The sequence below is a fragment of the Aquarana catesbeiana genome, linkage group LG11, assembly GCF_042186555.1.
Source record: "Aquarana catesbeiana isolate 2022-GZ linkage group LG11, ASM4218655v1, whole genome shotgun sequence".
NCBI lineage: Eukaryota > Metazoa > Chordata > Amphibia > Anura > Ranidae > Aquarana > Aquarana catesbeiana.
The window spans coordinates 22,836,957-22,852,515 of record NC_133334.1 but is presented as its reverse complement, the minus strand read 5'-3'; the positions used below and the strand labels follow the sequence as shown (position 1 = coordinate 22,852,515).

At 39.6% G+C, this 15,559-nt stretch overlaps 1 protein-coding gene across 6 annotated transcripts in view; it reads left to right on the top strand.

Annotated features, from left to right (window-relative positions):
* MICAL2 (microtubule associated monooxygenase, calponin and LIM domain containing 2) overlaps positions 1-15,559 on the top strand; it is a 320,593-nt gene that overhangs the window by 187,834 nt on the left and 117,200 nt on the right. For 5 of the 6 annotated variants that reach the window (XM_073604070.1, XM_073604065.1, XM_073604063.1 and 2 more), the window contains one exon: positions 3,346-3,436. In XM_073604070.1, the coding sequence (XP_073460171.1) occupies positions 3,346-3,436 (91 nt within the window). Of the gene's footprint in view, positions 1-3,345; positions 3,437-13,514; positions 13,751-15,559 lie in introns of those variants that run through there. The other variant, XM_073604068.1, reaches the window with a different exon arrangement.

Genomic DNA, 15,559 nt, shown 5'->3' with positions numbered 1-15,559 from the left:
TAATTAGCGGACCTCCAGCTGTTGCAAAACTACAAGTCCCATCATGCCTCTGCCCCTGGGTGGCTGTCAAAGTCTTGCTATGCCTCATGGGACTTGTAGTTCTGCAACATCTGGAGGTCGGCTAATTGCATATCCCTGCTTTAAAGCATTAATAACAGCACAGTGCTTGTGCTGTGTAATCCCCCCCCCCCCGTATCATCTAAAAAACCTGGCTGATCATGCCTGGTTCTGCTCTCCCCGCTGTAAACTGACCACGGTATGTCATGGCTGCTGAGCCCTGACACTGTGGTCAGTTTACATATACCTCCGTCATCCGCAGCTCTCCTCTGTTCCCCCCCCCCCCCCGGCTGTCAGCTCGTGACAGTGCCCGCCCCCCCCCCCCCTCCCCTCCTGCTGCTGAAATACTTATCATTTTCACACACACACCCCAGTGTTAGATAATGCAATGTCTCCACTGTATACGCTTTATTAAAACAAAATGTTGTATACTATATTTCAGAGTGCCGCTCGGCGCTCACGTGACTGCCCACCGCTCTCCTCCTCTCCTCCCGACTGACGTCAGCAGGGGGGGAGGGAGGGTTCTCGGCCCCTCCCGCTGTAGCTGTCAGATCGGGAGAGGGAATGGTGGGCAGTCACGTGAGCGGTGCTGTGAAATAAGGTATATAGAGGCATTTTTTTTTTTAATAAAGCGTATACAGTGGAGACATTGCATTATCTAACACCGGGGGATTGCCTGAAAATGAATAATGAAGTGGGTTTACAACCACTTTAAATCCCTTTCAGTGTGTGGATTTTTCCTGCATGTCGGTAGGGAAGCAGCTCAAACATAGACAACAGAAGAAACCCCTCATTGGTCATGGTTTTCTCTCTCAGCTCTCAGTGTATCAGAATTGTGTGGGCTTGATTAGATGTAGAAAGGCTCTTGACAAGGAACAGAGGTGCACGAACGACCTCAAGACAGTTCTGCAGATGACAGTAACATACAGGTAGCAGGGGCAGACTGACAACTCATGGGGCCCCCGGGCAATAGGAGATTATGGGGCCCCCGGGCAATAGGAGATTATGGGGCCCCCGGACAATCGGAGAAGATTATCGGGCCCCCGGGCAATAGGAGATTATGGGGCCCCCAGGCAATAGGAGATTATGGGGCCCCCGGGCAATAGAGTATGGGGCCACACAGTATACACACACAGACACACAATATACACACACAGTATACACACACAGACACACAATATACACACACAGTATACACACACAGACACACACAGAATACACACACTGAAAAGGCACTGGAGAGGCGGGGCAGCTATAATCTTGGGATTTTTAAAAAAACACAGATTTTTACATACTGTCCCTGGTTTTATTGAGGCTGGCAACCCTGATGGGGCCCCTTAGTGGCATGGGGCCCTCGGGCAGTGCCCGAGTGCCTGAATGGTCAGTCTGCCCCTGACAGGTAGGTATATGGACTAAGAACTCTATTTGCTAAACAAAGCATGCATTAATAATGAATGTGTGCCTGGCACCCGGGATAATGCCGGAGCACCGCCCTGGTGGTAACACAATCTCCAGGGACTTCATCCTTAACAGCAAATGACGGTTCCGCTTTTCCAAAACAAATGTTGCTGTTTTATAACCTCTGGCATTCCACCCCTGGAATACTCTGCCTTGTTTGTGTAAACCCAGATGTGCCAAAAGATGTTTTTCTATTTTTGGTCGATCGCATTTTTTTCCAGAATTAACGTCCTTTAGGCCAGAAATAGATTTTATGCCGGGAGTTTTTTCCTTATGTGTGAGCTTTTTATTTTACATCAGATCTAAGGCAGCATTTAAAGCTGAACTCCAAAAAAATCACATATAGTTCCTCAATAGCCACAAAGTATATAAATCCACTTTGTGTGCCTCAAACGCATTTATAATTATCTCTGTAAATATAGCAGTGACATCATCACTGCGCTGTACATAGCCTGTGTAGAGAGCAGAGCTGTGGGAGGGGCCCAGCAGGCTCCACCCACTACAGGCTGCCTGCAGAAAACTACAAGAGGGGGCGACGGAGACAAGACCAGTCACCCTGCACAGGGAGAGAGAGTAGAGATGTGGGAGGAGATGTGGGTGGGGCCCCAGTAGGCTTCACCCACTTTTGGTATTTCAAACCAAACTCAACTTGAATCTAAATACTCAGAGGTTTACTTACTTAATCATGTGCTAAAACTTTGTGTATTAGTACTGCTTTGACCTTGAAGAAGGGGACACACTCCAAAAAGGAAACAGCAGAGGGCACCAACTAAGTGCAGTATACCTTACTTAGTTGGCGCCCCCTGCAGTTCCCTCTATACTTTACGGAGATTATTTCAGTCTCATTAAGGAGCTGCCACATATACCTTTGGACCAGTGGTGGCTGGTGCTTACTATTTTGGGGGGGGGGGGCAGCACAACCAACACTACCACCCTCCCCCCCACAGGAGACACAGAAACGGCCAGCGGCGGTCACCCCGCAGCACACGCTCTCCCCCGCATGGGAGACACAGACACAGCCAGCGGCGATCACCCAGCTGGAGACCCAGCAGCCAATGGCAATCACCTTACCTAGTGGAGGCATGGAGGAGACACGGAGGCAGGGAGAAGGAAGAGCCGGGCCGCTCCAGCAAGGTTCTCCTTCCGGCTGATTGGAACCCAGAAGACTCCCTGGCCAATAGGGGCTTCCAGATTGGCTGGGGGGAGAATGTGGCAGAATAGCGAATATTCATTCGCTATTGTCACTCAACTTGGTGGGATCAGGGCGCACTCTCAGTGCCCCAAGCCCACCCTATTTTGAAGCCTATTAGAACCTCTGGCTCTAATCAGGTGCTTCAAAAGACACACCCCCTGCCTATCCCCGCAATTGTAATTCATGAGTCTAGCGTCCTGAAAGGGGCCGGGCACATGGATAGGGAGGGCGGCGACGTTGATAGGGGGGGCGGCGCCCGTGCGCCCACATTGCATGGTCCGCCACTGCTTTCGACCTATGGACTTTTTAGTATAATCCTCCACCCCCACAGCACATTCAAGTGTATGATTATGTTGTAGTTTAGCTAGACTAATATCTGTGCCATTCCTTATAATTCTGTCCTGAAAATTTGGATGTTAGTGCAAATAAAGAAAAGGTATTATGGACATTACTCAGTTGGGTCTGAATGCAGAACTCATTCCTCATAGTTTTAAAAATTTCCGCCTGGCTCTTATATTTTTAGAATCTCTTTAAAACTTCCCATAATTACATGTACTGTGTATTTTTGTTGGGAGGTGGTGACAGATTTTCTGCCTAATTCTGATGTCACTCTGACCCTTTTTTTTTTTTTTTTTTAGGATGATGATAAAACATGGAAGAAGGAAGAAGCCAGAGCTGCAGAGATAATGACCGATAGTCCCTTCAGCAGTTCAGAGGACAGCTCCCCAGGTATCATGACTTCCTTATTTAGGAAAACAGTAAGCTGGCCTCTTGCGGTGACGAGGGATGTTCTTGCCTTCCCCAGCCGCCTATCTAACTGGACGCGCGGCGTGGTACAAGGCGCCAAGCGCCACATCAGGGACAATGAGCAGCAATATGCTTACACGTACGAATTACTGAGCGTGGGGGTGCCTTTTCTATACGTGCTTCTCGAGGTTTTGACCCTCATGTATCAAGAAGCCACACCTTCCCTACAGTATATTATGGAGCAGGTGCAGAACGCTGTCTGGTACAAAAATACCTAAAAAGGTTGGTACCACTCAATGGCGTTGGTTTTCGAAAGGAGTAGAGAAGTTTCCCTTTGCAAAGTGAATGTTGACTTAGTGGAGGGCTTGAGCCAAAGTTGATCTTGCCGTGAAATGCTCTTCCCCAAAATGTTGTTGATTGTAATCTTCACCAGGGGTCTCCAAGCTTCCTAAACAAAGAGACACTTTTTTGTCCTTCAAACTTTAGAAGGTCTGGACTGTGGTCATTGGGAGTAAAAAATTTTCATAGCACCTGTGGTCCGAAGGAGGAGAAATAATGCCCCATCGTCGGTGTCAGTGAGAGGAATAGCGCCTCATCGTTGGTGTCAGTGAGAGGAATAGTGCTCCATCATTGGTGTAAGTGGGTGTAAACGTGCCCCATTATTGGTCTCAGTAGAAGAAGTAGTGCCCTGTCATTGGTGTCAGTGGGAGGAATAATACCCCATCGTTGGTGCCAATGGGTGGAAAAGTGCCCCATTATTGGTCTCAGTAAAAGGAGCAGTGCCCTGTCATTGTGTCAGTGGGAGGAGTAGTACCCTATCGTTGGTGTCAATGGGAGTAATAGATCCCCATCATTGGTGTCAGTGGGAAGAATAGTGCTCCATCATTGGTGTCAGTGAGAGGAATAGATCCCAGTTGTTGGAGTCATTGGGAGGAATAGTCCAAACGCAATATTCCCCAACGTTCCTAAACTGGCTATTCGGTAATAATTGGGTGCTGTAATGACCACAGACTGTGAACTGTAGCCAATCCAAGTGAAGAAATGTCACCAGCACACCAAGGATTCCTCAGAAAGAGTCCATAGCTTTATTTTCGTGCCTTATGTTTACGGGGTGACCACAAAAATAAAGCTTTGGACCCTTTTTGAGAAATCCTTGGTGTGCTGGTTTCTTCAGTTGGGAGGAATAGATTCCCATGGTTGGTGCCAGTGAGAGGAATAGATCCCCATGGTTGTTGTCAGTAGGAGGAATAGATCCCCATGGTTGGTGTCGGTGAGAGGAATAGATCCCCATGGTTGGTGCCAGTCAGAGGAATAGATCCCCATGGTTGGTGTCGGTGAGAGGAATAGATCCCCATGGTTGGTGTCGGTGAGAGGAATAGATCCCCATGGTTGGTGTCAGTGGGAGGAATGGATCCCCATCATTGGTGTCGGTGAGAGGAATAGATCCCCATGATTGGTGTCAGTGAGAGGAAAAGATCCCCATGGTTAGTGTCAGTGGGAGGAATAGATCCCCATGGTTGGTGTCGGTGGGAGGAATAGATCCCCATGATTGGTGTTGGTGGGAGGAATGGATCCCCATCATTTGTGTCAGTGAGAGGAATAGATCCCCATGGTTGGTGTCGGTGGGAAGAATGGATCCCCATCATTGGTGTCAGGGAGAGGAATGGATCCCCATCATTGGTGTCAGTGAGAGGAATAGAGCCCCATCATTGGTGTCAGTAGAAGAAATGGTGCATCATCGTTGGTGTCACTGAGAGGAATAGCTCCTTGTTCCATCAGGAGGAAAAGTACCCCAAGGACCAAATAATGGCAAGCAAAGGGCTGCTCACGGGCCACAGTTTGGAGACCACTGGTCTTCACCAAATGGACACCTTAGGTGAAATTTGCTTTAAAAACAAAATTAATTTATCAACAAAGCTACGGTATGTTATCACCATGTTAATGCTTGTTCATAAACAAAGTCATGTGATCTCTACATTAATGCTTATTGATGAAAAAGGTCACGTAATCCTGACCTGTTAATCACATGGCTTGTTGAATAAGCCCATTTCTGTTCCTCAAGATTTAATATCATGTCCATGGTTGACAAAGGCCAAGAATGGGTCCAGAATAGTGGAAAGGCTCTTCCCTGACCCTCGGAAACTATTTAAAGTCCATTGCACCCTTAAAATCCACATAAAAAAAACCCTAATTTCTCCTTTCACATTGGCTTTAATGTAGTTAATTAAAATGGGGAAATCTTTCCTTAATATTGCAATTTCCACCAAAATTTTGGCAAGCGAGACCTCAGATTTGGTCATCCCTCATCACTTAGTATGGTGAATAATATGGAGCTGTTTTTGATTTAAATAACTGATCATGAAAAACTGATTTTTTTCATGCCATCATTGGGCCTTGCACATGAACACAGCTTCATATTATCCAGTAAGCTGAACATCCACTTTGCTAAATGAACATTCTCTACAACTTTTAGTACATCAACCCCAATGAGTCATTTTACAGGGAGTAACTTCTCCAGGTACGTCCCGAAGAAGGACTCCCCTCCGACGTTCAGTCACACCTTAAGTGCGCACTGAGACGGTGCTTTTTTGTTTTGGACGGTGTTTGAAGGTTTAGATTTGCACTTTTTTTGTACCTTAAAGTCCGAGATTTCACGTTTACAGTTTTTAAAAAAAATATTTTGCAACTTATTTTTGTGGGCTGCCGACTGTGATGCGACCAATACAACCAGCAGTCAAATTTCAACTCAAACATACTGTCCTAATTTTCATTTCTGATCTTCCATATTCTCTATTGGATAAAGCCATTTTTGGCATTATTCGATTTGACAAAAATTCTCTTCAGTGTTTTTTTTTTTTTTTTTTAAAGAGAAAAACTGTCAATTTGAAAAAAAAATATATATATATTTTTTAATCCCTTTTTTAATTTTTTATTTAATCACTTTAAAATATTGTTGCATATTCTGCACTAAAGGAGATTATGGAAGAAGAAAATTTTAAAAATTGCACAAAATTAGTCCTAATATTTCATATATGTCATGTCTTTTCTAGTAGCTTTTAGCTAGCACTGATCACTTTGTTGTATTTTTCAAGATGTCATCTAAAATTATTTTAAAAAGAATTCTGGATTGTCCCCTCTTTATAATAGTTAAATTAATATTTTTACTGAAAGATTTTTTTTTTCTTGTTTTCTGCCTCTGACAACCCCTTATATACAGCATCTGTATATTTTGCAGATAAAATGGCTTGACTCAACAACATTTCTAGAACTTTATAATTTATATAATTATTGTCTGTTTGCAACAAAGCAAAATGTTGTGTTGATGCCTTGCAGTGAGCGGTAACTGGTGATTCTCCAGTTTATAATTATATCCTTGGCAGGTCCCGGGGCTTACTTTAAATGCCTTCCTATAAAAATTTATGTTTCAATGACAGGTGCAATTTTAACTAAAGCTGCCATGTTTTTTTAGTTGTCATAGCATTTCCATTTCACATGACCAATTTGTATTTTTAAAATATGATCTAAACATTTCCTAATACCAGAGGACGGGAATTCATAAAAATAAATATTTTGCAATAATACGTTCTGCAAGTATTTTGGGAGGTTCTAAAAGAAAATTCTAGATAATTTTTCCTGAACTAAGAATATTTTTAGCAATATCAATGAATCATTAGGAATAATGAAGGGAACATATAATTCTGGACAACAGAGCAAAAAAAAATGGATATAAATGTTGAGACACAAAACTCTGGATAAGTCATGTGAACTGTTAACTAGTTACTTGTTGACATATCGAAGAATACATAGACTCTCCAGAGTATTTTGGGAGGTTCTAAAAAAAGTAATTTTTATTGAACTAAGAAGTTTTTTAACAATATAATTAATTCATTAGGAATAATAAAGGAAAAATATAATTCTGAAAAAATAAATAAATGTTGAGACACAAAACTCTGCATAAGTCATGTGGACTGTTATATATAACAGAGAGTATTTTGGGTGGTTCTAAAAAATTTCCAAGTATTTTTTTCTGAACTAAGAATATTTTTAACAATACCAATAATCATTAGGAATAATAAAGGAAAAATATAATTCTGAAAAAAAAAAGAAATATATATATATATATATATATTTCTATACAACAAAACTAGAAAAATATATAGGTGTTGAGACACAAATTCTGGATAAGCCACGTGTACTCTTAACTAGTAACTTGTTGACGCATATTAAAGAATACATAGCTAGTGTTGTCTCCAGAGTATTTTTGTGAGGTTCTAAAAAAAAAAATTCCTAGTCATTTTTCTTAAATTAAGACAATTTTTAACAATCCTAATAATTATCAATCAATCAAAAATATTATTCTAAAAAAAAAAAATCTTTATATAAATAAATACGTTTTTTCCTGAACTAAGAATATTTTTAACAATCTTAATTAATCATTAGAAATTTATAAGAAAAAATATAACTCTGAAAAAAACAAATATATATATATATATATATATATATATATATATATATATATATATATATATATATATATATATATAGACAGAGCGTATTTTGGTTCTAAAAAATATCTAAGTAATTTTTTCTGAACTAAGAATATTTTTAACAATCCCAATAATCATTAGGAATAATCAATCAAAAATATTGTTCTGGAAAAGAAAAATTATATTATATAAATAAATGTTGAGCCACAAAACACTGAATATATGTTTTTCCTGAACTAAGAACATTTTTAACAATATCAATAATCATTAGAAATATAGAAGGAAAGATATATTTCCGAACAACAAAACTAGAAAAATATATAGGTCTTGAGACACAAATTCTGCATAAGCCATGTAAACGCCTAACTATTTACTTGTCGACATATCCAAGAATACATAGCTAGGGTTGTCTCCAGAGTATTCTGGGTGGTTCTAGAAAAACATTTCAAGTAATTTTTCCTGAATTAAGAATATTTATAACAATCCCAATGATCATTAGGAATAATGAAGGAAAAATACAATTCTGAGAAAATTTTTATATTTTTATTAGTAAATGTTGAGGCACAAAACTCTGAATAAGTCATGTTAACTAGTTATTTGTTGACATATCCAAGAACACAAAGCTAGAGTTGTCTCCAGAGCTGTACCTCGCTTTTAAATAAAAAAAAAATAACAGATGCATCTTGAAAACTAAAACAAACTGTGACCTGGCCAAAACATGTGCCTAACTTTGGGCAATTATGCCCCCCCCCCCCCAAAAAAAAGAAAAGATTGACCAAAAATGAGCTGAATATATTTTTACATTTCATAATTGCTGGTTCTGTTCTGACCTGCTGTGCCTATAACTGCATAATTACTCACTCACATATAAGTGAGGCTGCAATGCCACATTTTTTTTTTACTTTTTTAACACTAATTTTATATAATTTAGTATTATTTTTGTTTGTAATTTTTGCTAACTAGCGATTGTTTAATTGCTTTGAATTTGTACTTTTTAATATTTCTTTTTTTTTTAATGGGTGACTTAATTTGAAATGCTTGTTTTTATATTTTTCGCACAATTTGAAAAAGGAGGCATAAAAATAATTTTCTCAAGACTTTGCACAAAGTTAAAGGAAAATAATTTTTTTATTGTGTTAAAATTGCACAGAAAAAAAAAGAGAAATGTTTTTTGAGCTTCCTTTTAATTTAGAGGTTTTGAAACAAGGAAGCGCAAAATGTGACCTTTAAGGAATAACAACGCAGTTCTGTATTGTGGTCACATGTTGCTCATCCCTGTTCCGAATTTTGTGTTTTTGATTGTAATTGCTTAACTGTGTTTAATGCTATGAGATTTGCAGCAGATGGCTGTTTCTTTTTTTTTATTTAGGAAAAATTTAAATTTGAGAATTAACTGCCAAATTGCAGTAAAAAGAAAAAAAAAAAAAAAAGTGCCTTTAGAGGGCGCCCTCTGCATTTCAAATATTTAAATCATAATGTTTTTTTATTCGCAATACTACAGAAATTAATTCTTCATGGACATTTCAGAGGTTTGACAATTTCAGTGGAAATTAAGTCGGTGAAATTCTTCTGAAATGAAAATCCATGATGTTCTTATTTCCTTAACTTGCTTTTTGGAAACAATTTTCATTTCTCCAATGAAAAAAAATCTGTTTGAGCATTGATCTGACCTTTTCTGAATTAATCTTAACTTTCAAAACCATTCAGCCTTTTTTTTGTTTTTCTCCAGCTGTTTTCTTCCTTTTTTCTCAACCTCCTCTTCCTGTCTTCTTCGCGTTTTTAGTTCCTTCTCACATTCCAGTTCTACGCCCACTAGTTGGCTGACGTTTTTGCTACCGTAAGGTGAAATTTTTTTTTTTTTTCTTGCTTTACCGTCTTCCAAAGTGTGTAACTAATACTGCAAAAATATTTTTAACCTCATTTAAGAAAAAAAAAAAACACTTATTTAAAGCTAACGCGTTTTGCATCCTGTGCTGTGTGTTTTAACTTCTTATGGAGCAATTTGTGTTTGTCTGGTATATATATATATATATAATCCAAACTACTCACACCTCTCACTTAATAGGCCAATAACATTATACCAATAGTGTGTGTCCTGTAATCAATAATTCATGCCTGCCTGTGCCTTGTTGCTACTAATGATGTTGCTTACGATGTGCGAAAAACTTATAAAAAAAAAGGAGGGGGAGATATTTATAAGTCTCTAGGGAAGTTTAGTAGAAGCATTGAGCTGTCCTTGGAGGTGAAATGATACTTTTTATTGGTCAACAGAGCAGAGACAGGCTCTTGTGTTTCCAGAGGATTTAAGGAGTGTTGTAGAACATCAGATAGAAGATCTAGATGGATGGTGGCCATCATTTAACGTTACTGTCCATATCCAAAAAGGAACGCAAAGAAGCTTTCTTTTTTTTCTTTTTTTAAGGCCATTGTTTATGGTTTTCTCAGTTTTTAGAAGCATAAAAGATATCAGAATTCTTTTACTCTTTCCATTTTTGGAACCATTAAACAACACAACAATTAAATTGAGGGTCACGTTAATAAATTCTGATGAATTCTTTTGACCATTTTTATTGTCTACCGTCAGGATCGTTCGAGATTTCGTAACAGATATTTGACTGTTTTAATTTGTTTTCCTGTAAAGGAAATAAGGCTGGCCATAGATTGTGCAAGTTTCTTTCCTTTAACCACGGGTTTGAAGGGAAGAAGATCATTTGATTCCGTCATCAACGCAGTCAGTATTGATTAGGGAATCTCTCACTCTACGCTATTGCATTCTAACAGTGGGAAGTTTTCCCCACCATCAGAATAGAACAATCACTGCTGGTGGCTACAGTGATCACATGGTACAACCAGCCTGCCCGTAGATGGATCAAAAGACGGTTGGTTCTTGCTGAACTGGTCAAGTTTTCGATCTGTCTATGGCTGCCTTAATAGGTCAGAAATGACTGAACCTCTACATCAACCGTTCTCAACCACTTTACTCCAGAGGAACCCTTTAAATAATTATCAGGTCAGGCTTAAATTGTTCAATCAGGGCTAGTGGGAAAAATGCCCCATTACGTTGGTGGCCAGTGGGAAAAATGCCCCTTATGTTGGTGGCCAGTGGGAAAAATGCTCCTTACGTTGGTGGCCACTGGGAAAAATGCCCCTTATATTGGTGGCCACTGGGAAAAATGCCCCTTACATTGGTGGCCAGTGGGAAAAATGCCCCTTACGTTGGTGGCCAATGGGAAAAATGCCCCTTATATTGGTGACCAGTGGGACAAATGCTCCTTATATTGGTGACCAGTGGGTAAAATGCCCCTTACATTGGTGGCCAGTAGTAAGCATGCCCACCTTATTGTGGTGATCAGAATACTACCTTTGCAGAGGAACCCTATAAGTAAATATCAGGTCTCAGAGAATCCCACCTAAAATTATTCAGTCAGGGCTAGTGCGAAAGATGCCCTTTACATTGGTGGCCAATGGAAAAAATGCCCCTTATATTGGTGGCCAGTGGGACAAATGCCCCTTACATTGGTGACCAGTGGGAAAAATGCTCCTTATATTGCTGACCAGTTGTAAAAATGCCCCTTATATTGGTGACCAGTGGGTAAAATGCCCCTTGCAATGGTGACCAGTAGTAAGCATGCCCACCTTACTGTGGTGATCAGAATACTACCTTTGCAGAGGAATCCTATAAGTAATTATCAGGTCTCAGAGAATCCCACCTAAAATTATTCAATCAGGGCCAGTGGGAAAAATACCCCTTACTTTGATGGTCAGTGGGAAAAATGCCCCTTACATTGGTGGCCAGAAGCAAGCATACCCCCCTATAGTGGTGATCAGAATGCCACCTTTACAGAGGAACCCTTTAAATAATTATTGGGTCTTAGAGAATCCCAGCTAAAATTGTTTAATCAGACCCAGTGGGAAAAATGCCCCTTACATTGGTGGCCAGAAGCAAGCCCACCCCCTATAGTAGTGATCAGAATGCCACCGTTACAGAAGAACCCTTTAAATAATTATTAGGTTTTGGGGAATCCCAGCTAAAATGATTCATTCAGGGCCATTGTGAAAAATGCCCCTTACATTGATGGTCAGTGGGAAAATGCCCCTTACATTGGTGGCCAGTAGCAAGGATGCCCCCCTTACAATGGTGATAAGAATGCCACCTTACGTTGATGGTCAGTGGGAAAAATGTCCCTTATGCTGATGGTCAGTTGGAAAATGCCCCTTACATTGGTGGCCAGTAGCAAGCATGTCCCCCTTATATTGGTGATCAGAATGCCACCTTTACAGAGGAACCCTTTAAATAATTATTAGGTCTTGGGAAACCCAGCTAAATATATTCAATCAGGGTCAGTCGGAAAAATGACCCTTTTTTTGTTGGCCAGTAGCAAGCATGCCCCCCATACAGTAGTATCAGAATGCCACCTTTACGGACAGCTTAAAAGATCATTGGCGTCATGCTGCTGGCTCAGTCAAGTATTGTTGGGCCCCAAACTAGGCAGGCACCATAAGATGGGAGGTCAAACTAGCCACACCTCAAGGAACCCCTAGCAACCTCTGGAGGAACCTTAGGGTTCAGCGGAAACATGGTTGAGAATGGCTGCTCTACATCTTTGGATATTGACATTCTTATCAATTTGTTGTGTTTATTTTGTTTGTAGCTTAAGCCACAGATTCGGAAGTTGACTTGAATTTAAACATCTTTTAGACAAAATATTTTTTGTAGGTCCTTGTAGACTTAGAGCTTTGTCATTGCTACAAAATTTTTTTGGCCTTATAGTGAATTTTTGTTCTTTTTTTTTAAGGCTTGGCAACAAAACCCTCCTAACAGCCAGGCTTTTAAATCTGTTTCAGCTCTTATAGCTAAAATGATCCAATTAAAGTAAAGTGGGAAGAAGGCACAGAGACTCAAATAATTGATTTAATTGAGCATGTATCAATAATTTACCATAATGCCCAAAGCTGCATCACAACATTTAGCTTTGAAACACCAAAAAAAAAAAAAAAACTTTGGCTGGTGGTTGAAATATATTGTACTTTATCCCATGGCAATCAAGTACAACACTAAAGTCTTTGGTCTGGTTGAAAAATGGCCATGTTTGAATAACCGATGATATGTGGTAGATTTGAGTGTTTGTTCAACCTAAAGTAGAAATTGGAAATCCATAATAATCAGTTCCAAAAAGTTGTAGGAAATCAAACTTTTTTTTTTATCCCATGGTGATCAAGTACAACACTGAAGTCTTTGGTCTGGTTGACAAATGACTGTGTTTGAAGAACCTATGATATGTTGTAGATTTGGGTGTTTGTTCAACTTCAAAATAAAAATTGACAATCCATATTAATCAGTTCCACATTAACAAGTTGTAGGAAAGTAAAACCCATAGGCAAACGTTCTAAAAAATGAGCCTAGGACCCTTGCCATCTGTATGCATTGCTTAATTGTGTTGACCTCTGTGAGTTGCACGTTAATCTGTTCAGAGCTGTTTTTTAAATCTGCATGTTCCATAACCCGTGTTGCTCGTTGCAAACAACCCACCTTTGCTCCATCTCTATCTTTTGTGTTTTTTCTTCTATTTCAGACTTTTCCCAAATGGATTTTTTTTTCCTCTGCTCTCCCTTTTGTTTTTGAGGGCAGGTAATTGCATAGGATCTTGAGCCACATGCTTTTTCACATCAAGTGAAGTTTTTTTTTCTTTTTTTTTTCCTATCCATGTGTCTGAATATTGTTGTCATGTATGTATGGAACATACGACAAATTGTGTTCAATCCAATGGCGTTTGATTTGTAAACAAGAATAAATGCATTCATTCTTTAATTACTTTGGTTTTGTTTCTTTGATTTATTTTTCTTCCTTCTTGTTCTTCATATTTATTTTTTTTCAATGGAACCATATTTTTTATGACACACTTGATTTATATTAAAATGAGAATAAAAATCAGAAACCATCAAAGAGTTGAGTGTTTATAGTGTGCCAACCATTCTTCTATCATGTACTTACTTGACAATTTTGAAGTCTGACCGGCAGAGGCCAAACCTCTACTCTCTGGACCCTGAGCTACGTTTCGTCACTGCTCAGTAGTGTGCAATTCTTGTGTTGTGCAATACCTTTTGCCGATGACCAGTTCAAAATGGCTTCCCTTTTACCCTTGGTTCTACCTCCTCACCACAAAAGGACTTTTGAAAAGGACTTTACTGATACTGAATATACTTAATGTTATAATGACATGGTCTTCTACCTATGACCAGTTCAAAGTGGCTTCCCTTTTACCCTTGGTTCTACCTCCTCATCACAAAAGGACTTTACCAATTCTGAATAGACTTAATGTTATAATAACGTGGTCTTCTACCGATGACCAGTTCAAAATGGCTTCCCTTTTACCCCTGGTTCTACCTCCCCACCACAAAAGGACTTTTGAAAAGGAATTTACTGATACTGAATAGACTTAATGTTATAACATGGTCTTCTACCGATGACCAGTTCAAAATGGCTTCCCTTTTACCCTTGGTACTACCTCCTCACCACAAAAGGACTTTACCGATACTGAATAGACTTAATGTTACATTAACATGGTCTTCTACCGATTATCAGTTCAAAATGGCTTCCCTTTTACCCTTGGTTCTACCTCCTCACCACAAAAGGACTTTTGAAAAGGACTTTACCGATACTGAATAGACTTAATGTTATAATAACATGGTCTTCTACCGATGACCAGTTCAAAGTGGCTTCCCTTTTACCCTTGGTTCTACCTCCTCACCACAAAAGGACTTTACCGATACTGAATAGACTTAATGTTATAAATAACATGGTCTTCTACTGATGACCAGTTCAAAATGGCTTCCCCATTTACCTTTGGTTCTACCTCCTCACCACAAAAAGACTTTTGAAAGGATTTTACCGATACTGAATAGACTGAATGTTATAATACCATAACCTTTATTGATATCAATATATAAAAACCATTAGACTGAATGGCCCTTTAAAAAAATCGTATATTAGTGTACATGTTTGTTCACAAATGTAAACATTTCCGTTCCTCATGGAAAGCCTAGCATCTATAACAGACTAGACATACATTACAGTTTTCAGTAATAGATAATCATATCAGTGTAGCAAAGCCCCGTAGGAACTTCTGGTGAATGCAGTCATATTTCCCCATTTAGAACACACACAACCAGGCACATGGCATTTTCTTCATTCTTCCACTGGCTCCAAGGAACAGTCTAGGAGTTTCTTTTTGGGTTTTTATTGGGAACAATGAACTTGGATAGGTAGAGGGAGCATGAGATACCCCAATAATTTGTAGAACTGAATAACCTGAGGACTCAACTTTCTGGCTGCACAGTATAAAAAGGAATAACCCACAGGATCTCTATGCTGATGGTAACCTGTACTCCTTACAGAGTTTAAAAGCTACACACAGTCACTAACTCTTTAGCACTGGGGTCACTTACTGTCAGGATCATCGGTTGCCTCCTGCCGATATCCACCAGGCTATTCTTAGTATGGGAGGTGTTGACTCTCCACCATAGGACAGCTGGACTCTTTCCCACCAACTTCCTCCTGGTCTCCCTCCAGTGAGCTTCTCCAAACACACCCCTAGAAGACGGAAATGTAACAGAGCAG